Source organism: Lissotriton vulgaris, chromosome 1_1 (assembly GCF_964263255.1).
Source record: "Lissotriton vulgaris chromosome 1_1, aLisVul1.2, whole genome shotgun sequence".
Classification (NCBI taxonomy): Eukaryota; Metazoa; Chordata; class Amphibia; order Caudata; family Salamandridae; genus Lissotriton; species Lissotriton vulgaris.
In genome coordinates, this window is record NC_141685.1 from 1,260,824,181 (window position 1) to 1,260,851,792 (window position 27,612).

At 44.0% G+C, this 27,612-nt stretch overlaps 1 protein-coding gene across 2 annotated transcripts in view; it reads left to right on the forward strand.

Annotated features, from left to right (window-relative positions):
• PDE1B (phosphodiesterase 1B) overlaps positions 1 to 27,612 on the forward strand; it is a 1,669,085-nt gene that overhangs the window by 1,555,272 nt on the left and 86,201 nt on the right. For both annotated transcript variants that reach the window (XM_086964603.1, XM_086964607.1), the window contains one exon: positions 20,679 to 20,799. In XM_086964603.1, the coding sequence (XP_086820729.1) occupies positions 20,679 to 20,799 (121 nt within the window). The remainder of the gene's footprint in view (positions 1 to 20,678; positions 20,800 to 27,612) is intronic.

Here is a 27,612-nt window from a genome sequence, read left to right on the forward strand (position 1 = left end):
AAAAGCTTGTGTATGTTCCTGAGTCCAAGGGAGGACAGTCGAAGTCGCTGCCTCCTGTGTCGTTAACTGAATGAGTGGCTTTGCTAGAAATGCGTATTGGGGAATCCATTGTCTACAGTATGAGGTGAGGCCTATAAAGGCCCGCACCTCCTTTTGTGTTCTGGGTGGTGACATGTTTGCGATTATCTGAATGCGATCAGGTGTGAGCTGTCTCCCCACTTTGGACAGCAAGTGCCCCAGGTACACAACTTGCTGAACACAGAATTGTAGCTTCGAAGGAGACACTTTGTGTCCCTTGTCGGCCAGGAAGTTCAAAACGATCAGGGATGCATTCTCACATTCGGGTTCGCTTCGCGCGGTGATCAGCAGATCATCGACATACTGAAGCAGGGCAGTGTGAACTGGCATGTGGATACTGTCTAGTTGTTTTTTCAATGCTTGACTATAGATGCTGGGGCTTTCTGTGAATCCTTGAGGTGCACGGGCAAATTTGAAAGATCGTCCATTTAAACTGAATCCGAACAAATATTGGCTTTCCGGATCAATAGGGACACTGAAGAAAGCATTCTTGAGATCAATTACAGTAAAGAACGCTGCTTCGGAATCAATGGCTGTCAGTAACGAAGAGATATCTGGGACCACAGGGTACTGTGGCACAATACATTTATTCAATTCGCGCAGATCAATAACCAATCGATAAACAGGTGGAGCATTTGGGTCAGTACGTTTAAGAACAGGAATGATAGGAGAATTACACACATTAGAGTCGGTTTCCACAACCACTCCTTGTGCAATTAGCTCGTCAATTATTCTCAGTAAAGGCACTACAGCATCTGGGGGTAACTTGTATTGTCGAATTCGTGGTAATACCACTCCTGCCTTGAGTGTGACTCGATATGGGGTAATGTGCATGCAACCTACATCAGTGGGGCCCTGAGCCCACAAGTGTGCAGGGACGTTCTGTAGTCGGGGATCCATATCTCTCAATACATAATGGCCTTTGAAATCTCGCAAAAACAATCGTACTCCCTCAGGAGAACAGCATATAATAGCTCCTAGAGCCTTCAATGTCTTTATACCTAACAGGTTTTCTGGACATGATTTCGTGAGCAATAAATCTGTAGTCCGCGTCAGAGGACCTACTGCAAGAGGGAGAGGTTGTGATACTTCATTAATAATGGGTTTTCCTGAAAATCCAAGGGACACATTCTGTGAGCCTGAGAGGGGTGCCCCTGGTACTTCACTGTGGCTTATCGTTGTTCTGCTTGCCCCTGTATCAATGAGAAACTTTCTGTCTTTCCCTAATACTTGACTATGTACATAGGGACCATTTTGATCAACAGGAACTTCAATAAGAGGCAAGCGGAATTCCCTCTCTAGGCTGTTTCATGTGTATCGCTGGTAATCAGGGTAATCGTTCTGTGCATACTGATACATTTGCTGTGTCGTGGTTTGTGTTGCAGTAACGGGTTGTTGCTGAGGTATCGCTACGGTCTGTGTAGATGCTGGCATGGGTGCTATATGTTGTATATTCTGGGGTACTTGTTGTGAAGTCTGATCTTGTCTAGGAGGACGCGGTCTCTCTTTAGTTTTACCCGTGGCGATATTGTGTTTCAGAACTGCACAATCGTTTATATAATGACCTGGCTGTTTGCAATAGTTACATACACCCTTTACAGGAACTGACGAATTACTAGGTTGATTCGCACCCTTTTTCTGACCATCGGCGGGAACTGACTGAGCAACTAACATCTTCATTTTCGTATCTTTCATACGTCTTTGTTCATGTTCTTGTTCTTCTCTAAGTCTATTCTGGTGATACTGTAACATTTGTAACATTTGCGAAGGGGTGTTAGCTTGCCAAGTACTTTCTACTTTCAGTACTCTATTCTTAACCTGGGGTAAGGAATTCTCGACTAATTTCGTTACAAAAAGATGTGGATATGACTCGCTACTTGCTTTCAGACCGCTATTTATACCAAAACATTTCTCGAATCGTGTATAAAAATCGCTAGTATCTTCATCAGGTTTCTGTTTGCATGCTGAAATTGCTCCCCAATCTTCCTTTTTCGTACTCAATAAACGTGGCAACACTTGTACCAATAAACCTGGTAACGCTTTAACTTTATCTCCAAGCCCTAGGCCTGGCACTCGGGTATTCTCTTCATCTTGTAATGCAGCCCAATCAATCTTTGCGTCTCCCACCTCCCACTCTTTTTCTTTGAGTTTCTCATATATGCCTGGAGGTAGTAATACTTTCAGTATTTTCATAAGGTCGGGATAAGTATAATCGCCCATTAATAACATGTCTTTTATTTCGCGGTGAAAACCTGCAGGATCTTTATCATGACTGGGTACTAGTTTTTTCATCTCCAATAATTCCATTTTAGTTACAGGTGTATACACAAACACACGTCTAAGCGTGTGGTCTGCGTTCTGTACGGGGTGCACTTCTCGCAACGGATTCTGTCTATCCATATAATACATGGTCTTTCGTTCCATAACGGGTGCTGAATTGATCTGCGGACATAGGAATGTACTATACTTGTGACGGTGTTCTAGGATTACTTTAATTAGATCAGTACTTAGACCTTTCCATCTGTTCGTGACCAGTTCTATTAGTATGTCAGGCAGAGGTCCTGGATCAGAACGTTGGCTTTTATACAATAAGAGCAGATGTTGTATCATGTACATACCAGCTAAGCGCTGCTCACTTGGTGTCAAGTTCAGAAACGTATGTGCTAACGCATCATCACCATATTTCTCAGAGCTGTCAGCCCATTGCACGGCTGACCTGGCTAATTCTTGTTCATCCATAGAATCGAGTACATGGTACCCCATGCGCTCTTGAAGTATTCTGTCAGTGGCTTGGAATAAGTGTTCAGGAGTTCTAGGATTACACATGGCTTCCTGATATATTCTTTTACTTTCCGGGCGCACTGGGCGCATCGAATTATTAAATGGTCTTCCTTTACCTACATACGCTATCATTTCTCTAGCTGGCAACTGTGTTTGTTCTGGTGTCTCGGCTTCCTCCTCCGCCTCCTCCTCTGTGGATTCATGTTTGTCGGAATCAACTTCCGGTACGGGCTGTCTTCTCTCATGCATCTTATTAATTGCAGTTCTGATTCTTCGGTACATATTATCTATACAAGCCTCTTTGTCATGCTGTCCATCTGCTATATTCTGACCCCATCTATGGAGTGCTTTTACATCTTCCGGGTTCATACCCGGCCTATCTACTTCTCTAATGAAGCAGTTTATAAGAAACCGCAATAACTTGGCTTTAGTATCCACTTTCTGATAGGCCATGGCCTCTTTGATACTGTCAGGCCCTACTCCCGTCTGGACAAACTTATATATTCGATCCAAGTGATCTGTCATTTCAGGTAGTGTCATTAGGAAGTTCGTGACTCGTCGTAAACGTACTGATGCGAGTAACATTCTCTCGTCACTCTTTCTACCAGGTACAGGATCATATCTGCAGTCTGCAAGGCGATCTCCAAGAATTGTAATATCTGTTCTAGGTGTACGCTGTTGCGCTATTTCTCTAAAACTCAAGCGATGGAGTTGTGGCGGAGTCTGGAAACCTATCCCTCCGGACGCGCCTCCTGAGGCGCCGGCTCCGAAAGGGTTAGTCGGGTTCGTGTCAAGGGAAGTAGGAGGTGGAGGAAGATCAGGAGGAGGAATCCGGGGAGGAGTAGCTTGTCGGGGAGGAAGAGCATAAGGATTCTGACCGTTAGGCGCAGGTACTGGTGGCAATGCGGTATTAACATATGTGGGAGCTACATCGTCTAAATAAGAAGAAAGGAAAACGTCCTTTGCTGTCTTCTGGTGTGTTTTAGTCGGGAGCAATGGGGGTGGGAGGTCCTTTGGTACTTCTGGAGAGGCCTTTGGCAGGCCTTTTGACAAGATGGGGAACATGCCATTCATAAGTGTATTTCGCTGTCTGTCTACTTGTTCTAATTTTACTCTGATACCTTCCTCAACTAATGCGTTTTCTTGGGCCTTGTCAGGCTCCTCCTTACTCTTTTCTTCTAGTCTGTGTGCTTTTTCTGTACGTCTATGCGACTCTTTACGCCATAGCTCGATGGCATCTTTCTGTGACTGTCTGGCTTTCTTTTTCCATAATGCTTCTTCTACTCTCATGATGCAATCCGCATCCCATGTCCCAGCAGCGGGCCATCTCTGATTCTCTGACAGTTCTTTAGTGTAATCCACCCATAAGTCGAGAAACAAAACGGCATCTAGGCCGTGCTTATGGTACATAAAGTACCCTGGAGTATCCCTAGGTGGTATGGGAACAGCTTCTTCTAGAACCCCCTTACGGGTTTTTATTTGTCTTAATTTAGAGAACAACGGCATTCTGAAATCAGGCTACTTGATTCTTTCGTCAGATATGAACATGAACAAACTACACATAAAACACGTATAAGCACAATAATGAGGGTCGAACATTCACTCACACCACGACATTTGGATGACACATTAAAACACTTCAAGAACGAACCACATTAATCAATTACAATTAAAAACCTACCAACCACGTGAAACAGGATGCACCGCTAAACGGCACAGATACACCTTTCACAGATGCAGACTAGATATACTGCTAAACAGTATAGATACACTGCTAGACAGTGCAGACCAGGCTCGTGTACCCGAACCCGTCTTGACCGGCACAAACTAATGCGCACGTCAGGATGCGTCCCTAGCAACGGTACTCACCAGGAAGCACGGAAACAGAAGGCCTCGGAAACTCTGGACTGGATTCGGACTCGACGCAGGTACTTCGGAATCTGGTGGGCCTCGGTATACCACGGATCTTGCTCTCTCAGCTAGGCTCAGGTCGGGATCCTCCGCACTCCTCACCGCCTCGTCTGGGTGTCGATCACAGCCTCAGTCACCTCCGTTGGCCTGAGGGAGATACAGGAAATCCTGCGGATACGCGTAGTTGTCCGTCCGGCTGTGGCAGGGGGCTAGGCCTGCAACGCACCTCCGGCGCGTGGGGTGGGGGAGGGGCCCCACGTTGGGCGCCAGAACTGTGGTAAAATCAATTACCTATACTTAATTTGTAATCAATAATCAATAAGAATAACTCAGAGAAATAAGAGGCAAAATCCGGGATATTGAGGTTAACTCAAAAGGGTTTTATTCCTGTAAAAGGAATTGGGTTATTGGCTCGAGCCAAGGTGGCATAACCATTCCATCACCACACAGGTTCAGGAAGGGCAGACAGACAACATATTGTTTACAGAAGTACATATATATAGTCAATGCATTACAATGTATGAGCATGTAGTAGGCGTAACAGCTGGAAAAGAAGAGATAAAACATGGAAACGTCATTAACAAGGCGTTACAATAGGCGTGCATGAAGGCGTGTACTAGAAACGTCACTTGTCATGAGGTCACAAGTAGGTGGATCCATAGAAGAATCTTGCGATGTCAGCAGAAATATATGGCAGAGATGCGCGCGCAGCAGCTTGACGTGATTCTGACGTGTAACTGGAGGGCGAAGGGGACTTGACATTTAGCACTACAAGGGTAGACATAAGTCGTACAAATGTAGACATAAGTCTAGGATGTCAGATCAACCTAATCCCAAATCGTATCTGATATCATATGTTTAAGGAACTGTAGTATCTGGAAGGGAAAAGGTCTCTCGGGCGGAGACTACTCTATACTGTCTGCATGTATATGCGTCTACGTGTTGGCATGCGGGGTGAGGGGGCATGGGCCTACCATGGCAACGGAGTCTATGAATTACTTGCACGGAGACAGAAAAACCGGGCCCTCTGCTCCTGCAGCTGGAAGGATGTTTACTTGAGCTACGAGACAGGAATGTGTTTTCGAGGAGTGGAGTAGATAATTCGAAGGTTGAATACAGTCTTGGCAGGCAGAGGTTAGGCTATGCGCCGGAGCCGCGCAAGGAGTAAGGTGGGGGCCACTGGTACAGAGGTAGCCTGGGCTGAGGCCCTCGGAGTCAGGAAGCAGGAGAAAGGTTCGAAAAAACTCGATGGCATAATCTGGGCCTACTTCGCCAGAGCTGAAAAACGTGAAAAGTGTACCACAAAAAGACGGTGGCACAGCATACATAGGAACTGAATATACAATCCGTTCATGGCGGATCTGAAAGAGGACATGTTAAAGATGGACGCAAATGTATTTGCGTCTTCATAGCTGGCACAGGAGGGAAATTACATGCACTGCAAGCTAGTACATGGAGACGGTGGGGTACTCGCTGGGGAACACTACCCGATCAAAAATTATATTTCCTCAAGAAGTCTCTAGAAAAGAGACGAAACGTGTTGGCTATGTCTGTGTATGAGATGTTTTTATCAAATTGAAGAATTTTCATAGATAATAAAGGAAGAAAAGGTTTTGGAAAAAAGAACACCGACTACACTTGGATTATTTCTTATGTGCTCACTTTGAACAAGTGTTGAGATATACCGTTATATAAGAACTGTTTTTCCAACTGTATTTATTAATTGTTAGTGTGCTGAGACCATTCTTTGTTGTACCAGTGTTTTGTAGGCTGTTACCTACAAGTTGTGGGGAGTGGAGGGGGAAGCATTCCCAGGTCTCATGCACCTATGTACCAAACAACACTAACGGTTAGGTAGATTGCGGGCTCTATTGGCCCCTGCCCTCTGTGTTTTGTATCTAAAGTGCTGAACACCCCTGACCAGGAGTAATGAATTCTGGAATCTACATGCATAGGTTACTGAAATGGTGGCCAATAGCAAGTGGAACAATATTCAGCTTTACAGAGTCCCAGAAGTGGAGGATAACAATGTTATCACTGGCTTCCTATTGACCCTTCTACCTCAACTTCTCAACCTAGAGTTCAACCTACAACTAGAATTCCAGACGGCCTACTGCCGCCGCTTGTCTCACTACATAAAACAAAGACTCCCCAAGGCCACTCATGCTGGGTCTGTTCAGACACCAGCAGGTACAGCAGATTATTAAGTCAACGAAACAACATGGCCATACCTCTACAAGAGCCACACAATTTCAATTGCTGATGATTTCTCCCTTGAGACTCCCATCATCTGGAAACAATTTACACCCTTATGAATGAGATTGAGACAGCTTTATGTGAGATATGACCTGTTATACCCTGCTTGGATTCTTGTAACCATAGATGGCATAGCGAGGGAATCTCTAGATCCTCAAGAAGTGGAAACCTTCCTCAGTACTCTGACCAAACTCCTATGGAGTCTTCTCTGACACCCTGATAGTATGTAGGGCTCCTAGCATCCTACACCGTGACGGCAACTGCCTCTGATGACTTGTCCAACACTACATCAACTTTAAAGCACAGACAACAGGTCAGAGAATGCACCATGGTAGAAAGCTTAACAAAAGTTAGGGATAAATCAAGCACCGCAATTAAGCCTTAATCACACCCATGTTCCGTTGCCCGCCAGCCACATGACACTGAAATCACTTCTTCTCCCACCCTTCAGCCACTTCTTAATCCCTTTTTCTTTTTCCTTCCCCTCCCACCACCAGACAAAAGGGAGACGATCCTATGTTCGCAGAAACTGGGCTAACATATCAGCAGAGACTCTCTGTCCTGCTCTCTCAGCCACTACTCCAACTCTGTCATCAGATGTGAACTCGGACGCTGTGGCTCTAAATCTCTGGATAGGTAATACGCTGGATACTATCGCGCCTGCAAAAATCGCTACATCACGCAGAGAATCCCCTTCGGCCCCATGGTTCTCGACTGAGCTATTGGCTGAAAAAAGTCATTGCAAAAAACTAGAGCGTCTCTGGCGGATAAACTATTCCACATCAGCAAAAATTTGCTATAAAGTAGCCCTGCGTGTTTTCCACAAATCCATAAAAAAAGCAAAACAATTGTTCTTTGCGACCTCCATTCAGCAAGCTGAACAATCCAGCAAGGAAGTTTTTAAAATTGTTCAATCCTTTTTTAAACCTCGGGCAATTGAAACTGAAGTGACTCCGTCGGAGAAACTCTGCGAGGACATCTCGGTCTTTTTTGACAAAAAGATCGAGAAAGTCTACGACACCTTCACCAGTCCCGAGCCCACAATCATGTCCGATACAAATGATAATGTGGCTTCCCTCCCCGCCTTAGCTCAATTCCATCCTATTTCCCTCGCCGAGGCCAAAAGGGAATTACAAAAATGTAAATCAGGGGCTCCTGATGACCCTTGCCCGCCCAAGCTCTGGAAAATGATGTCGGACTCAATTGCCACTTCATTGCTACATATCTGGAATACATCCATCAAAACTGGTCTATTCCCTGATTGCTGGAAACATGCCACACTCCTGCCTTTAAAAAAGAAACCAAACGGTGCCCCGGATGATCTGAGCAATCTCCGGCCAATCTCCCTGTTAGCAGCCCCTGGCAAAATGTTTGAAAAACTGATACAGCGCCAACTGAACAGGTTCATAGAAGAAAGAGACACACTACATGAAACCCAGTCGGGTTTCAGGGCGGGCTTTAGCACTGAGACCGCTCTGATAGAAGTGGCTGAGTCGATCAGGTGGTCTTTAGATTCAGGAGCATCGGCTATGTTGGTGCTCCTGGATCTATCTGCCGCTTTTGATACTGTGGATCATGTGAGGCTACTGTCAAGGCTAAAAAACACAGGCCTGGAAGATAAGGCTCTGGGCTGGCTACAGTCCTATCTCACGGATCGTACCCAGAAAGTAGCCTTGGGCCCCCTTTCCTCAAAACCTAAACCCCTCTGGTGTGGTGTCCCTCAGGGCTCGGCCCTCAGTCCACTACTTTTTAATATTTATCTGGCTCCTCTCTTTTCCCTTATTGCTAATTGGGGTGTCAAGGCGATTTCATACGCCGACGACACACAATTAATCTTCCCCTTCTCGGACGTCTTAGAGGCAGCCTTCAGCAATATGAAGGGATGTTTGCGAGATGTTGCAAAATGGATGAATGCAAACAAACTCAAATTGAATGCGAGCAAGACGGAGGTCATCTTCTTTGGCAAACATACTCGGCCCCCCCCAAGCCTGTGGTGGCCCTCCGAAATGGGTATCCCTCCTCTACCCAGCACCAACGCGAAAAATCTGGGAGTAAGATGGGATGAGAGTCTCTCCTTTTCTTCACATATACAGCAGGTCTCTGTGTGCTGTCTTCATAAACTAAGAAACCTTCGCAAATTTCTGTCCCTTCTGCCTGAAGACTGTCGCAAGACGGTGGTCCATGCTACAGTCACTTCCAGACTGGACTACGCAAACGGCCTCTACCTTGGCCTACCCAAATATCTGGTGCAACGACTGCAGATCGTGCAGAACGCGGCTGCGAGACTGCTAAAAAACATCCCTTTTAAACAGCATGTCTCTCCGTACTTGCGCGATCTGCATTGGCTCCCCGTAGCCTGCAGAATCAAGTTTAAAGCTCTAACTCTGGCGTTTAGAGCCCAAAAGGGGACCTGCCCCTCCTATCTAAAGCTTAGACTCCCCAGATACTATCAGGAGAGATGCTTGCGCTCTAATTCACGAAACCAGCTCTCCATCCCCCGCGCCAAGAGAGCCAGACTCGGAGGCAGATCTTTCTCTGCCTGCACGGCGACACTCTGGAACGCCCTACCGGTCAACATCCAACTGGCTCCAACGGAAGCCAGTTTTAAGAGGCAGCTAAAGACCTGGCTCTTTTCCCAGAATAACTAAACACTCTCTCCCCTTTCTCCGCCCATTCCTACCTGGAAAAATGATCACTCAGCGCCGGGACACCTCCTTGTGAGGTAGCTGTTCGCGCTATATAAATATCGGTATTATTATTATTATTATTAATATTATGACTCAGGGCTCCCACTTCTACTTATGTTTACTGACCGGTGCACATTTTCCAATTATATTCAATAAAATGGCAGGTATATATGTATGTACAAGACATTACACAAAACACAGGTAAAAAAAGAGAGACTCGGAAATTACGATTTTTAGAAAGTGCATATAGCATCATATATTTTAAGTTTTGTAGGAGCACATTTTATACTAGACAGTTGAGGCAGCACTGTCGGCATAGAATGCGGTGGCAACCCAAGGGGACTTTGTGCACTAGGTGATAGTGAAGCAAAGAGTGACGGCGCAAGTGACAGGTGGGTGAATACAGCAAAGGACACAAGGTGACACAGTGAAAATACAAAATATACAAGAGTAATGGTTCTTCTTCAGAGGATGTCCTGAATATTTGATTGGGAACCAAGGTAGGCGGTGCGCCATTAGTCCCGCTGTGTTAGGGGTCAACGGCATTTCGATACTATTTAGTCAGGATCTTCATCAGGACCGGGTTCCCCGTTTTGGTCAGTGCGGGAGGTGTACTGGCTGGTATGAGCGAAGAAGGTCCAGAGGTGCGGCGAGGAAACCAAAAAGGGCGAGGAGGAAGGGCGGGATCCATATGTCAGTGTGGGCTCATTATTGAAAAACCGTACAGTGGAGTGGTGTAGAGTGGAGTGGCATAGAGTGGAGTGGCGTAAAGTGGAGTATCGTACAATGGAATAGCGTACATTGAAGTGGCTTATAGTGGAGAGGGGTACAGTGGGGTACAGTGGAGTGGCGCAGAGTCGAATAGCGTGAAGTTGAGTAGACGAGAAACAAGTTGAGAACAGTGGGATAAGGTATAGTGGCGTTGCGAAGGATGGAACAACATAGAGTTTTAGACTAGATTGGCATACAGTAGAGTGGCGAAGAGTGAACTGGGATAGAGTGGAGTGTGGTGGAGTGTAATAATGTTCAGAGTAGTAGCGTACAGTGGAATGGCTTAGAGTGGAGACGGGTAAGATGGATTGAGATAGAATGAAGAGGTATACAATGCAAGTACGTAAAGTGGAATATCATATAGTGGAGTGATATACAGCAGTGTGGCATAGAGTGCAACAGTGTGCATTGGATTGGCATGAAGTGGAGAGCATAGAGGGGAATAGCGTAGACTGGAGTAGTGTACAGTCGAGTGATGTAGACTAGACTGGTATATTTTATGTTATTTATTTTTAGAAAGTGCTCGTGTAACCAGGTGTGACTTGTCCCTGCCTTGTTTAAGTTAACCATTTAGAACTGTGATTATTTGCTGAGGCCTAACATAACTAAACAATGAATTATTGGCTAATAGCCATGTTTTAAGGGCTTTCGTAAAGTGTAGAAGATTGGTCAGCTCTTTCAGCTTAAGAGGAAAAAAATTCCACAGCCTAGCTGTACAAACAACAAAACTCTTTCCTCCTCAATTGGATTGCCTGGATTTGGGGTTAACTATTTTTTTTGCCGCCAACGAGCGCAATGGTCTAGTGGGTATATACCAAGAGCATTTTTTAATTAAGTAATCTGGTCTGGTGTTGTGCATTGCCTTAAATACAATTTTTTTTTATAGGTAACCAGTGAAGTTCTTTAAGAGCAAGCGTTGCTGACTGATGTTTAGGTAATCCAAACAAGAGATGTGTTGCTGCATTTTGCAGTGCTTGTAGCTCAGTCAATAACTTTTGTTGTATATTAATGTACAGAGCATTGCAATAGCTTAGTTTAGACACAACAAATGCTGTAATGACTGTTTTTTGAAGGCTGACAGGTATGAAAGGGATACTTTTCTTGATTATTTTTGAGATGTAAAAAACGGAGCCGGCAATTTCCTTGACCTGGCTGGGAAGAGTCCATTACTATTTCAGCAGGTTTTGGTAAGGCACACACATCATGGGGTCGCCAGCTAGGGTACCAAAGAGATGTGTTATTTCCAAAAAGGAGAATTTAGGTATTTCCTTAATTAAGATTCAAACAATTGTTATTCATCCAGTCACCAATGTTTTTCATGCAGCTATGGAATTTGGTGGCCGTATGGTCTGGGTTGCCTGAAACCGAAACCACAATTTGAGTGTCATCAGCTAGGAAATACCTGAGAACCCAAACAATTTTATGAGTTTGGTCAGTGGTGTAATATATAGGTTAAAAAGAGTGGGGCTTAAAGAAGCACCCTGTGTAACACCACATGGAAGAGTAATGAGGTTTAAAACGAAAGCTTCTAATACTACACATTGCTCTCGCTCTGACAGGAAAGCTGTTAAGAGGGCAAGAGAGGTTTCTAGTGATTTGTAGGGAATGAAGGCATTCAATCAAAATGTTATGATTGACCGTGTCAAATGCTGCTGAGAGGTCTAACAAGATCAGGGCAACATTTTCTTCTCTATCAGTGGGGGCTCTTATGTTCTCAGCTGCAACAATTTATGCAGCCTCAGGGCTGTGCTGGCTTCTAAATCCAAATTGGGTGGCATCTAGAGGGCGCAGAGTGGATTGGCATAGAGTGGAGTGGGATAGAGTATGCTGGCATTCAGTGGAGTTGCATACAGTGCAATAGCATAGACCGAAGTGACGTATAGTGGATTGTCGAAGAGTGGAATGGCGTACAGTGAAATAGCATACAGTGGAGTGGTGTAGAGCACAGTGGCAGAAAGTGGAGTGTGGTACACTCGAGTGGCAGAAAGTGGAGATGCATTCAGTAGAATAGCGTACTGTGGAGAGGCTTAGAGTAGAGTTGAGTGGCATACAGTGGACTCCCATACAGTAGAGTGGTGTAAAGTGCAGTGTTGTACACTAGAATAGCGTATAGTGGAGTGGCGTGGGGTACATTGGAGTGACGCAGAATGGAGTGGTGTACAGAGGAGTGGTGTAGACTGTAGTGAGGTACAGTGTAGTGGCATATAGTGAAATAGCATACAGTGGAGGGCCGAAGAGTGGAGTGGCATTGAGTGGGGTAGAGTGTCATAGTGTACAGTGGAGTAGTGTAGATTGGAGTGGTGTAAAGTGGAGTGGCATACAGTAGAGTGAGGTAGAATGTAGTGGCATACAGTGAAATAGCATAGAGGCATGCAGTGAAATGGCATAGAGTTAAGTGGCTTTGAGTGGAATGGCATACAGTGGAATATCATATAGTGGAGTGGTGTAGAGTGCAGTGTCGTAGATAAGAGTGTGTTAGAGTGGAGGGGCATAAAGTGGAATAGCATACATTGAAGTGGCATAGAGTGGAGTGGCATAGAGTGGAGTGGCATAGAGTGGAGTGGTGTACAGTGGAAAAGTATTGAATAGAGTGGCGTACTGTGGTACAAAGTGGTGTAGAGTGGAGTGAGGCAGACTGCAGTGGGGTACAGTGAAGTAGCGTAGAATGGAGTGATGTAGATTGGAATAGCACACAGTGTGAGGTAAAGTGTAGTGGCATAGCGTGGAAGAGCATAGAGTGGAACAGTGTATAGTAGTGTGGCCTACAGTGGTTTAGTGTCCAGTGGAGTGGCGTAGACTGGAGTGAGGTACAGTACAGTCGCCTACAGTGGAATAGCATAAACTGGAGTGGCAAAAAATTGAGTGGCGTACAGTGAAATAGCATAAAGTGTAGAAGTTGGTTTAGCACAGATTAGAGGGGCGTATATTCAAGCGATGTAGAGTGGCGTGGCGTAGAGTATAATGGTGTAAAATGGAGAGGCATACAGTATATCGACATAGAGTGGAGTTGTGTAGAATGGAGTGTGGTACTGGAAACAGATGTAGCATGAAAGTGGGTGAATGGATGTAGATGTAATATGGCACAAATATAGATTTTGAGGTATAAATATGAATTCTTGGTGTAAGTAGTGTTAAAGGTATGTATGTTAAAGTACTTCGTTATATATTGTGCTGTTGTGTACCACTGTAAACTCACGGTATACCGCACTACATGTCGAAGAGGAGGCAGTATGTGATCGGTAATCGCTGTCTTCACAATATGTCGACAAGGAATCCAAGTTGTTTTCAGAACACCTTCACTGCGTTCTGGGTTAGGGCTGTAAATATAAGTACAAAGTTAGTTTTATTGTTGTTCCCAGTCTATTATCACTTTATTAAAGGGCTAATAGGTAGAAGAATGTATTTATAAGTTTCCATATATGTTTATGGCACTTTACGAAGAAGGACTGTTTTAAAGAAAATGTTTTTCTTTTGTGCTGTAATGTGTAGTTATTCCCAGGGTACTCTGTAGAGTTTTTTTTTTTTACATATTTAGGTATTTTAAAAATTGGAAATACACTGCTGTACACAATATTAGAAAAATATAGTGAAGTACAGTATCTTAAAAAAATAATCATATTTCTTTAGTACTGCAGTACTTGTGATGTAGTATTGCGGTACTCCCTACATTCTTTTCAAACTTATAAATAATTTTCCATATCACTTGCCACTTTAAGTTATTGGTAATATGTAGTGAAAATATTAAACTTAATGTGTATCTATATATAAGGGCATAATGCAGAACACAAGCAAAGTGTACTGAAAACAACATGGCTAGCTTTCATTTTTGTAAAGGCAGTCATTTTCCAATCACAAAATGTCTTGTCATTGTTATGTCCCATGGCAGTTCCACATAATACCTCAGACTTTCAGAAAAGTACTCTGACAACCAGTATCACTATGTTTAAATCGCCAGTACGTAGTTATAGTTTGGACCTAGTTTCCATAGGAAAAGCATCTTTTCTTTTCCCAATCCCATTGGCGCCGGTTGAAGAATCTTCGCAAAATTTTCAAAACCAGTTATCCGCTCCCTCCGCTCAGCTCCTGTCTTGAAAGTTTTGGGGTGATTTGTCAAGTGGGGGCTGAGAAAAAAGAGGGGTCCCAAAATGCATTTTCCCATGTTATTTTCCATAGGAAATTTTAGACAAAGCTACAGCCCGAACTGCTGAACGGAATTACACTAAATTTGGCAAAAACATAGCCCTTGATTCAGAAAACAACCTTTTTATTTTAAATGGTGTGAATCCATTCAGCAGTTCCTGAGAAATCAGAAAAAGAAAAAGTTTTGATATCTATGGGCGCTGTGGGTTCGCGAACCATCCCGACCACGAGCTTCATTCTAATTGGCTGCCAACACTCCAAACCAGGAAGTGTTGGCAGCCATCTTGTGACTCGGTAGAACGAGTCACAAGAAAACAGTGAAAAAAAAGATGAAAAACAAGAAAAGGGGGCAGGGTAGAAATACCCTGATTCCCTAGGCCTGCTCAGGGGTCCCAAGGACCCTCATGCCCAACCCCCAATTTTTGTTATTAATTTCAGAGCAATTGTTGCTGGGGCCGCAAACCCCACCGAAATTATAAAAAAATGTAATGAGGCCCCCGGGTGGGCCAGGTCCTTGGGGCTTGTCCAAAAAATATTAGCGGGGGCCCGCCACCTCCCCGGGGGAATGCTCATTATGGGTGAGGGGTAACCCAAGGGCTTTGTAATTGAAGGAAGGGGGGCTGTGTGGCCCTCCTCCAGGAGCCCTTGATGGCCCTGGGTACCGCAACCCCCCCCCCAGGGCCAGCTCCAGCAGTGGCCCCTCGTGGCGGGATGCCTGACTTTCACCTTGTGGATACCCGCTGGGGCTATCACACAGGGGAATATCAGGACGGGTTCCCTAAGCAAGCGCCGGGACACCCACTGCGGGTAGCTGTGCGCTATATAAGCTCAACTACATTTACAGTGTCCCGTGTTGCCCACCCCCGGGACTCTGCAGTTTGCTATGTGCGGCTCCTGCCTTGCCATAGCAAACTCTGCTGTGGATTTTGGAAGCAAGAGCAGGTTTCCTGCTCTCACTTCCAAAATCCAAAGTAGATTGCTTTTCCACAAGGGGAGCTGCTTGTCAGCAGCTCCCCGTGTAAAAAAGCAATGCTGGCTCCCACAGGAGGCGGGGAGCCGGCGGGGCCGTGAGGGCATTGGGACTCCCCCCACACTCCCCAACGGAAAGGGCAGGCCCCTGGGGATGGGGTCCCCGAGGTCAGAAGTGGCCCGCGAGGTGGGACTCGTGGCCCCCCTTCAATATTGAAAAAATAAAATAAAATAACAGCCAAAGCCCTGGGGGATGGGGTCCCCAGGGCCACTAGAGGCCTAAGGAGGGGGGCCACGCAGCCCCCCTAAAAAAAAATACATTTAAAAAAAAAGAAAATGTGGCCATGCCCCGGGGGATTGGGTCCCCGGGCCGAAATTGGCCTTGGGAGGGGGACGTGTGCCCCACTTGCCATTAAAAAAAATTTTTTTTTGAAAAAAGAGCAGGCCCTTGGGGATGGGGTCCTCAGTGCCCCAATCAATGTAAAAGAAGGGGGGCCACACAGCCGCCCTTGTAAAATAATTTGGTTTTCAAAAAGCTGGCATTGCAGCTGAGGCCCCGCCCCCTCACTACAACGCGTCCCCTGGAGAGTTGTGAGTTGGGGAAGTAATTCCCCTTCAATACTGAGGGTCCCTGGGGGCCAACTAGCCCACCAGGTGACTCCAGTATGCACCAGTATGCACCACAGAGCTGTGTTACAGAGAGGTGTTCAGAGGCCACGCCCCATTTTACACCTCACTGCAACTCAGCTCTGTGGTGCTTATTGGAGGTACCTGGAGGGCTAGTTGGCCCACAGGGACCTCAGGATTCGAGGGGACTTAATCCCCCAACTTACAATGTGCTAGGAGGCGCTTTTGCACAGTTGTGCAGGGAGGGGGCGGGCCTGATATAAGAAGTTAGCTATCCTTACCGGTGGTAATAAAAGGGATAGTTGGCCTCCAAGGTTGATGTTGGGGGCTAACTACTTCTCCTGTTACCTCCAGTAAATCCCACACAGTGGGATTGCTAAGAGGTGATAGGTTTCAGCCTTGTTATAGTTAGAAATTAGCATTTAAAAAACCTTCGAAATTCACTGAAAAAACCATGAGTTTCAGGGATGTTTTTTAGACATTTCACTCGTAAAAAACCAGAAAAATACCGCTGTTATAGTTAGTTCAGTTGACTATAACTCGCGCCCCAGCAATGCATTGCTGATGACGTCACTTATTGCATCATTCATGACATGGTCAGTGACATCACTGATGACATCACTGATGACATCTCAAATGACATCACTGATGACATCATCCATGTGAAAAGCTGTTGCACCTTCTCACACTCTAATATAACCTTTAATACACCCACTGTAAAATACAGACTGCCATTGTCGAAACCATCGACATACCAATGCCAGTTACTACATACGCACTCACTGAATCCTAGGTCTACACACACATCCACTCATTCACTCATACAATCATTCATACATGCAGTCACTCTTCAATACAACACTATCATATGCACTCATACACCTATACACTCACACACCACCACTCATCCATGGAGTAACTCACACACCTAGTCAGTCATGCAAAGAATCAATCACACACCCATTTACTGACCTATACAGTTATATACACACCACCTCACTTATTAATACAGATACTAACGCATACTAACTCTCTTATATATTCACTGATACAAATACACACTCATCTATACAGCCACTCTTACAATCACCGACTCTCGCGTATAGGCATTTATATACTCCAACTCTCACATACACTGTCTTTTACATATGTAGTTACTTGAACATGTACCACTGACACATCCATTCACTCACCAACACACCCATACACACACTCATCTACCCATACAGCTGTTTCCACATGCACTCTTGAACCTATACCCCCAGTGAATCAACCCCGCACACATCTATGCACAGAGTCACACACCTCCCACCCACCCACACACACACACTCAGTTATTGCATTGGGGGAGGGAGGTAAGGGGTATCACGCCCTTTCCAAGGCTTTGCCTCTCATTATTCATGGCCACTCCCCACACTCATACCACAAATGATATACATTCCGACAAACCCACACACACACACTCACACATATTTACTCAGTGGTGGTTGCCACTGGGTAGTATTAATTTGGATCATTTTCCATAGTAATGTTTTCGTTTGCTTATATCTATGGTGTCATTTGACAAATCTTCACAAAACTTTCACGTATTTTTTTTTCCTAATGGATAAGTTTAAGGGGGATCTGCCAAGTGGGAGCTAAAAAAAAGCAGGGTACCATAAATGCGTTTTCCCTATTCATTTAGACACAGCTACAGCCAACATTTGTAATGTATTAAAGCAGGGCACGAGTAATGTGCTCCCACCTGGTGGGAGCACAAAGTTGCTCCGACAGGGTGGGAGCAGAAAGCTTTTCCCTATTCACGCTCTCTGGCCGGGAAATACACAAAATTGCTCTTGCCCCGCGGGATCAAAAGAAAACTGCTCCCACAAGGTGGGAGCAATGCCAGCTCCTGCTGCACCTGGGATGGGGAAGCCAGAGGGACTACGGGGAGCCCTGATCCTCCCCCTGCAGCACCCACTGATAAATCTGCTGTACGGTGCCCTTGGTGGGCACAAGAGCTCTGCAGAAGAAAAAAATGGAAATTACCAGCTCTTGCAGGAGCAAGGAGAATGCAGGGCCATGGGCGGCTCTGGGACACCTGTTGTGGCCCCAGCAAAAGTAGTTGTCTGGGGTTCACTGGGTGGGCACAAGGGTGCCTCCTAAATATAAAAAAGGCCAGCTTCTGCGTGGTCTCATAGGAGGTCTTGCAGGGAGCTGGTTGGCACCAGGGGCCTGGAACTCACCCCCGGTCTCACTAGGCAAATAAAACCACTGGGTGTCTTCGGGTGAGCCGCGAGACCCAGAATCTTTTTTATAAAAATTGGCAAAAGTGAAGCATAAATGAGCGGCCACAGCTCATGCACTGCTCCTTCAAGAAGCGCCCCTGTTTAGCTTCTAGAAGGCTCAGGGGCACCATCACGTTTTTTTTCTTTCATTTTAATTTTGTCGGGGGCTGTAGAGAGTTCTGCAGCCCTCCAGCAACATTAGAAAAACTGTAAGTCTCCTGGGACATGGAACCCATGACCCCAGGAGAACTAGCCGTATTTTTTAAGCATTTCCCAGGCTGGAGCTTTTGTGCTACAGCTAGGAGTGCAGAGCCAGCTATGCATTTTATGAGACCTGAAGATGAAAAAAAGGATGCAAGTCTCTCTTCTGGTTGTTTTTATGGCTGTATTTTTGGGCTGATTAATGTTAAAAGAAAGATTTAGAGCCATGTTAGTTTTATTTTCTTTGTAAAAATGTAACAATAAAAACTATGTAAAAAGAGTCAGAGATTTGTTTTTTAATAATACTTTATTAAACAGTTTCATAATAATTAATACTAATAAACATTCCACTGTTTTGCGGGCTTTTTGGAAAAAGGTGATAGATCTACATTATATATATTGATATGCTCACCCCTTGATAAAGCCAATATGCTCACTAATTCTATTTTGGTGTTGCAGAAGGCTGTGCATGGCATTGGGTTGACTGCTCAGAGGCCAGTCCCTGCAGCCACACTTTCGTTCAGCACAGAGGGCTTGGTGCCCGTGTGGGATTGGGCACAGGGTCTGGTCGCAGGGCCTGGCAAAACCCCCACCATGCATGTTTGAATGCCATTCACTGCATGAGGTTGGCAGCCTGTGAGGCTGGCTGGTTGGCTGCATGGCCTGCCTGCTGGCCCTGTTACCAACAACCCGCTGCGCACAGCCAAAGACTATGTACTGTGGGGGGTTGGTTACCTGAGGAGGGTTGGATGTAGACCCTGAGGCCAACTCTCCGCCATGCATGGCCTTCAGCCGTGTGTATAATTCTCTCTCTCACCATGCACTGCTAATTACCCCACATATTGCAGCACTTATGACATCTTCTGTGACATCATTGATAATATCACTGCAAGATTTGAAATGTTATTATTGTTGAGAAGACTGTGCATGGCGGGGGCACAAGTTATAGTTACCTTAGGGCATGACTTATAGTTATTTGAGATAACTATAATTGGTAAATTCCATGTTTTTTTAGTGTACAATTTTACTTAACAGCAACGTCACTTTAAACTTTATTTTCTTCAATAAATAAAACATATATATATTCACTGAGCATAACAAATTCGTAGAAAAAAAACAGTTAAAATGGATTTATAGGTTACAAATTAAAACTGACAAACAGGTGAAATGTGCATGTTATGGTTATGCTTGCTGTTCATAACTCACACACCAGCCAGGCAGACCATAACTTATGTATCAAATGCAATGTATGAAACTGTTGGATAGTGCTAATGTTGGTTGGACGGCAGTTGGTCTGATGAACCTGGTTCCTTGACTAGATCGAGACTATCTAGACTCCTTTTCAGATCTTGATGCTGCTATCATATATCAGCCTTAAAGATCAAATCTCCTGCTAAAATCCACAGAGCTACCTCATGACAGGATTATGCAAATTAATGATGAGATTATATGAGATAAGAGGCACATTTTTTTTTAGTTTTCCATATTCAGGGCGTAGTTTCAGGGGGGATGTTTGGGGTGTTGCAATCCCCTAAAAAATATATTCTGTTGTAAATTGTTGGTTACAAGGGCTTTCAGTCGGGAATGGTTAGGTGTCTGTTGGATTTCACTGGAATTTTCACGTGTCCTCATTTGGAAAAACACACACTCTGTGTGTTTTTGGAGGCCTAAAAAAAAAATTAGTTTGAAAAATGTTGTTTTTTAAGTGTCCCTAACAATTCGCCCTCCTCTCTGTTTCCACTTCCCCTTAAGCCCCCCTCGTGTCCTGCTTCTCATTTATTCTGTATTAACAAGATATCCCAGGTTCATTGTTGTGAAATCTGAAGGCCCATCCTCCCATCTTATTGACCAAGCTACGCCCCTGGCTGTTATTTTCCTACCACCAGACTCTTTGTATGCTGTGTTGTGTTTCATTGTATGGTGGGGTTTGTTTTTCCACCTATGCATGCAAAATAAATGAAGACTTTGTGTCTGTCTCTTTGATTCGCAGGATTGACAAATCCAAAGCATTGTCCCTCCTACTTCATGCAGCAGACATCAGCCACCCCACCAAGCAGTGGACAGTACACAGCCGCTGGACCAAGGCCCTGATGGAAGAGTTCTTCAGACAGGTAGGCCTGAGAGGACCACACTGCTTATAATGAATCATGCATCTTGTTAGAAGGCTTATACACCAAGTGATCACATGTCACAAGTGCCCACACGCTTGGATCACAGATATGCGTTAGACTTTCACCTCTCTCCATGTTGTGTGCTACATTAGAGTCCATTGTCTTCAGCTGTCATATTGTGCAACCACAAATTTCTACAAGAAAGCTCGTTACAACAAACGACAACATATAATATTCATGGTGTTCTGTCACTGGTGTAAACAATCAGAACATTCACACTTGTGTAGTGTTTGCTGCTTCTGTCATAGGAAAGTAGCAAACAGAGTACAATAAACCTTTTGCACCAGAGCAAAAACAAATGAAAAAGATTGGAAACAATTGAAAAAATGCGACTTCCGTCTGTTTATAAATAATTTTGAGAATACAATATAGTTTTTAGCAATAGCATAGCATGCTCTATTAGTGTACCTTTGTCAATAAAAAGAACACACCCGTCTTACACTACTGGTATAGCTTTTCTACTTAGAAACTTATTTCTCCGAATAGTTTATTGTTTCAGATTTTAAAAAGGGAGGCAATTTATCGTGCAACAGCGAAAAGTACCAAAATGTAAGATGCCTCAAATGTTTGCCATGTTGCCAAAATCGTTCTCTATCTTTTCTGTAGTATGTAAGCTGTTTGCCCCATCCCCTGTTGTGTAAACTATTGAAAAGGCGCAAGAGCAAGTGCTCTAATTTGACACCACTAAAACGGTTATGTAATGTCTGTGAACGAATTTTAGCTTTATCTACTAATTAACCATTTTCTACATTCAACTCACAAAACTTTTTGACTGGGGCTATTTCAAGTCTTTGGTGTTTGGTTAAGAGAGTCCATGTCCAATACACCTTTTACCACCATAATACGAAATTAAGCATCTGGTGGTGGTAATGTGCGACATGGATATTTCTGCAGATTTGTTGTGTGGCATTTTGTTGCGGTGTCAATATGTTCTTTTGTTTTTGGGCGGTTATGTTTAATGCCTGTCTGTCTTTGCCTCTGTCTCTCTTGCATGTGTACATTAGAATGTCGGTTACTAGAGTCTCGTTTCACAAAGATTGTTTAGTAAGTGTAGCAAGCAAGCAATTGTATTCGATCAAGAAGAAATTGATCATTTTACAGGAATAAAAACCATCATAATACAGTATCAAAAACAATTAAGTAAAAATTTGATAAGAACATCATGTTCCAAATGAGAACAGAAATAGTTAAGAAGTAATAACAGTTCATTTCAATAAATACTGTTATACATATACTAAAATTAAGTTAATAAAAACTTCATACGTTTTCGCCACATGTACAAAAGATACCTAGTTAGTGCAAACACAAGCCATCTGGTATTATCAGACGTAAATATCCTAATGGCTCAGAGGGGCGAATGCAAGATAAAATGCGATACACAGGGATGATCCATTTTTTCCGATAATCATTATATGCCGTACAGAAAAAAAGAAAATGTTCTATGGTCTCTGGTTTATCCAAACACACAGGGCTTATAGATGAAACAAGTGCATTAGCCCAGGTACTTCTTCTAGCGTACAATGGTAAAATCCCATATCTGAACTGCAGATATATAGCTCTGGCCTGAAGGGGCTCAATGTCATCTAAAAATTGTTCAAAGGTAAGTTCGCATTTAAAGTGTATTGTAAGCGGGCCATTAAAATTATTTATCAAGAATTCATGGTCCATAAAAGCCCAGAACCTTTTTTTTAAAAACGGAATAGTCGCCTTCTGAATACACCCTGGTTCATCCCATAGATAACTCATACTAAGCTTGGTGAACCAATCCCTATTTTGTTTGAGCCATTTTACCCGCCCCGTTTTTTTTTTTTGTAAATCAAGGAGTTCGCCCATAGCACACCTTAGGGTTACTTTCGTTCTACAGATTCTTAGCCAAAAGGTGAGCGCCCTTAGGATAGCATAATATCCTATGCATCTTAACCCTAAATCATATCTAAGGGGTATTAAGGGTGTGCATTCTGGGAGTTTCACAATTGCCCTTATAAACTTATTTTCTTCCCAGGGCAACTCTTTTACATTATCCATACCCCACAGCTCAGCCCCATAGAGGGCCGCTCCTAAGCCCTAAGCCAGAGGTCTTCAAACTGTTTTAGGTTGAGCCCCCCAGCTGATTTCTTTTAGATGTTGGGCCCCCCCACCACCAGACAGAAATTGTTGGAATCTGGTACACTACATGACCGACTGCCACGCGCATATTACTGGCCATATCCGGCAAATAATGATCAACACAATGAGTGTTTAGTAAACTGTAGGTTTGTGAGTGGGTGTGGTGAAATGACAGAGGCATATTACACAGCCCAAAACATAATTTTCCAAGATAAAATGTGCGCAAATTCTTTTTACTAAGAGTTTGTTTTACACAGGACATAGATTAATAATAACACCACCAACGTGAATGTGCCATCCTCAGGTTGTGCTCCACATCCAGTCTAGAACGGTACTTAGTCTTTAATACCGCAAGTGCAGAGAACACAATCTCAAAAACTCCTTAATAAATAAATAAATAAATTGTAAGATGTAACCCACTATAAGGAACACATTATGGGTGTTTCATTAAGTGGCACTTAAAATATGGAATCTGACTTTGCTTATGGGGGCTTTGCATTCAAGTAGCAGTTGGATGTCACGCAAAATGTCAGATGCATGATGTATAGATCCCACACATGAGCACACATAGAATACAGAATAGTAACACATAGGCAAGGGAGTAGCCAGACAATTTAAATACCTCCCACTCTGAACTACTGCTCTTATGGTACCATGAAAGCAAAGTAAGTCATCACAACCCTCCCCATTTATCATGTACATTTTGTCATCTATTATTCTTTTACCATTCATTCTGTCCTTCTATCTGTGTGCCATCCATATCCAAACCTTTTCAAACATTTGCAAACCTATCCATCATCTATCTTCCCATCCATCATTTCACTCATCCATCTCTCTATCCACCCTTTCACTCATCCATCCACCATCCATCCTTTCACCCAGTCCATCCTTTCACTAATCCATCCACTCGTCCATCCATCCATCCATTCACTCATCCATCCATCCTTTCACTTACTCATCCATCCACCCAGTCCCTCATCCGTCCACCCATTCAACCTTTGACTCATCCATCCATCCGTTCTTCCTGCTCTTCACCCTCCCTTTCACTCATGTATGCATTTTTTGACTCATCCATCTTTATGTTCTTCTTTTCACTCATCCATCCACTCTTCCACCATTCACTCATCCATCCAACCATTCACCCATCCAGCCATCCTTTCACCTACTCATCCATCCACCCAGTCACTCATCCGTCCACCCATTCCACCTTTCACTTATCCATCCATCCTTTCTTCCTGCTCTCCAGCCTCCCTTTCACTCATGTATGCATTTTTTGACTCATCCATCTTTATGTTCTTCTTTTCACTCATCCATCCACTCTTCCACCATTCACTCATCCATCCAACCATTCACCCATCCAGCAATCCTTTCACTTACTCATCCATCCACCCAGTCACTCATCCGTCCACCCATTCAGCCTTTCACTCATCCATCCATCCTTTCTTCCTGCTCTCCACCCTCCCTTTTACTCATGTATGCATTCTTTGACTCATCCATCTTTATGTTCTTCTTTTCACTCATCCATGCACACATTTGCCCATCCATTCTGCCAATCATTCATCCATGTTTTCACTCATCCATCTATCCATCCTCCCTTTTCCTCTCCATTCCCCTTTCACTTAGTCACCCATCCTTCTATCCACCCTTCATCCATCCATCCACTCATCCATTTACTCAGCCACTCATGAATCCATCCACCCTTATACTCTTCTATCCATCCTTTTTCCCATCTACCCTCCTCACTCACTCATCAATCCTTACATCCACCCTTTCACTCAGCCATCCGTCTATCTATTCATTCATTCACCCTTTACTCATCATTACATCAATCCATCCATCATTTGTCTCATCCATCCACCCATTGACTCATCCATCATCCACCCTTTCATTGATCTATCCACCATTTCACTGATCCATCCACCCTGTTACCCATACATCCACCATTTCACCCATACATCCACCATTTCACCCATAAATCCACCATTCCACCCATACAGCCACAATTCCACCCATACATCTACTATTCCACCCATACATCTATTTATTTACCCTTTCTCTCATCCATCCTTCCACTCATTCACTCATCTATCCATGCTTTCCCTCATCATTCCATTCACTCCTTCACTCATCCATTCATACTTTCACTATTCCATCCAGCTATGGCTACCCTGTATAACACATTTTGTCTGCAAAATGTCTGTAATACACATTAAATATGAATGATAAAAAAACATTATTTACAACATTTTGTTTAAAAATTACTCAAGGTCATGAGGGCAAGACTCTGTAGAACAGAGCTGGCTCTTTCACCCCCAGCCCTCCCCTCTTCACTCCCACCTCCTTTGAAAAGTCGGGACCCTGGGCCAGAGCCCACTTTGCCCATGCCTTAAAACTTCTCTGGAAACTTTGGTCCTTTCTGGGAAGTGCTAACTCTCCCAGGAGGGGGTTAATTCACAGAGCTGACAGCTTCAGCTGCAGTGGGAGGCAAGGGGTCTCCTCTGCTAAAATCGAAAGTGTCTGTTTGCTTTCGTTTTTAGCAGAGGAGACTCCTTGCCTCACACTGCAGCTGAAGCTGTACCACTCCGTGAATTAACGCCCTCGTGGGAGAATTACCCAGACAAAAGGATGGGCAAGTAGTGCCCCATCGATTTCCCTTAGCACCCCCCTCCAGTTCTCTAAACCAAGGGAAGATTGGAGTGGAGTGCGCGCTCCCCCGTGGGATGGTGTTGTGCCCCCTCAGGGGGGCGCGCCCCACAGATTGAAGAACTCTGCTCTAAGCCATTTGCCTTGTGAATTTCTAATATAGGGGCTAGTGGTCTATAAGGGGAGGTTCGGATCTTACACAGTAGTGCTCTATCAACATGTTGAAGGGTCAAAGTACTCTTTCTAATCTGGTTTAACCAGGATACATCTTCACTTATCCTGATTCCCAAATAATGACCTTCTCTAGAGCCTGGGAGTCCAAAAACAAGGACCCTGTGCTTTTCTTATAAGGGTTGAAAACCATATATTTTGTTTTGCCACAGTTTATCATTAAACCCCTACTCTGGCAAGCCTTTTCAAATCTATTTAACAAATTTTGGATGCCACTTGGAGTTTTTGCAATATGTAGCGTGTCATCAGCAAATAATAAACATGGGATCTGTTGACCAGCCAATTTTGGGGGGTCCCCACCACAATTAAAGTAAATGTACCATAAGTGTTTTGTAAAACTTTTAAATTTGCTTGGATAAAGTCTAAATCAGTCATGCATAACTTTTCTGAACATTGTCTGACTTGGTTGAAAGTAAGATCGAAGTAAGTGTGAAAGAGTCAGAGGTTCAGGGGTGTAACTTAAAAAAGGGAATTATCAGAAGAGATTTCAATGGCATGCATTGTGAATTTTGTGAAGATTCACAATGTGCTGGCTTTCCTGAGACATCAATGGTGATTGCGATTCTTTTATCAATTGCCATGCTTGCATTATGTGCCAGTGGAATTGCTTGTAAAGTAGCAAAAGGCCATTACTCACAGAAACAAGAGTAGCTTAGAAAATGAATCATTCACAACTTTTGTACATCCGTGGAACAAAGCAGCAGAGTAGAGATTTCAACTGACACCAAGTAATGTAAAATAACTTCTGTTAGGCTTGGTTTCAACTAAAAGCACTTGCACCTTGAGTTCTAGCGATCATTATACCAGGCCAGTGGGATGACGATGCTGCCTAGAACGAGGGTAAAAAAGTGGACAAAGAAGACTCTTGACCAGACTGTGGAAAAGAAGACTCAGAAGACATCTCTCTTCACCCTAAACACTGACATAAACTTGGAGAAAATATCATTAGCGAAGAGTCCCAAAAAAAGGAGAGGGACAGAAAAACGTAAGCAGAAACAAAATCATACATCTTTCCCCTGAGCGGGGAAGAGAAAAACCCCAGAGAGGTTGGCAATGGGCGGGACCAAATGCAAGAGTTAGGAAAGTCAAGATCTGCAGGAGCGTTGGTGCTCTGTATTATTAAAAGGGCTGATTGAACGGGCCATGTGTGAGTCCTAAAAGACACCGGCTCTAGGCATAAGATTCGAGGAAAACCAGGGAACCCACATGTGAAAATCCATACAAGAAAATCCTCAAGAGACAAGGCTCCAGTGCAAACCATGAAGGTTTATTTAAAATGTACAATCATTACAGAAGGCAACAATAGTCAGTTCAAATCAAGCCATCAATTAATGCTCAAAATTAAATTGGAAACAAATAGCATTAGGCTAGTAGATGGACTGTGACATCTTCACAGTTTAAAGACAATGACAAGTCCTGAGAAATATCACAGTATTGAGTTAGAGAAAGTCTAACGTCAAGTCTTGCCTCACTTCCTAAATACAGTAGGGCATATGTACAAGCCCCTATCGCCACAGGAACGTCACTTTTTGTGACGTTCTCGTGGCGATAGGGGTCTTGCCTTATGTACAAGGCAGGGTTAAGCCACTTAATGTGGCTTAACGCTGCCTTATACATAAGGCACCCATTCACGCTATGTTTAACAGTGAAAGGGATGTGCAGTGGGTGTTGTGGTGGGCGTTCCACCGCAACACCTATTGTATTTGATGCTGCCCCCTATGTACAAAGGTGGTGTACATAGGAAGCAGCACCAAAATTAAGACCTGCAAAATC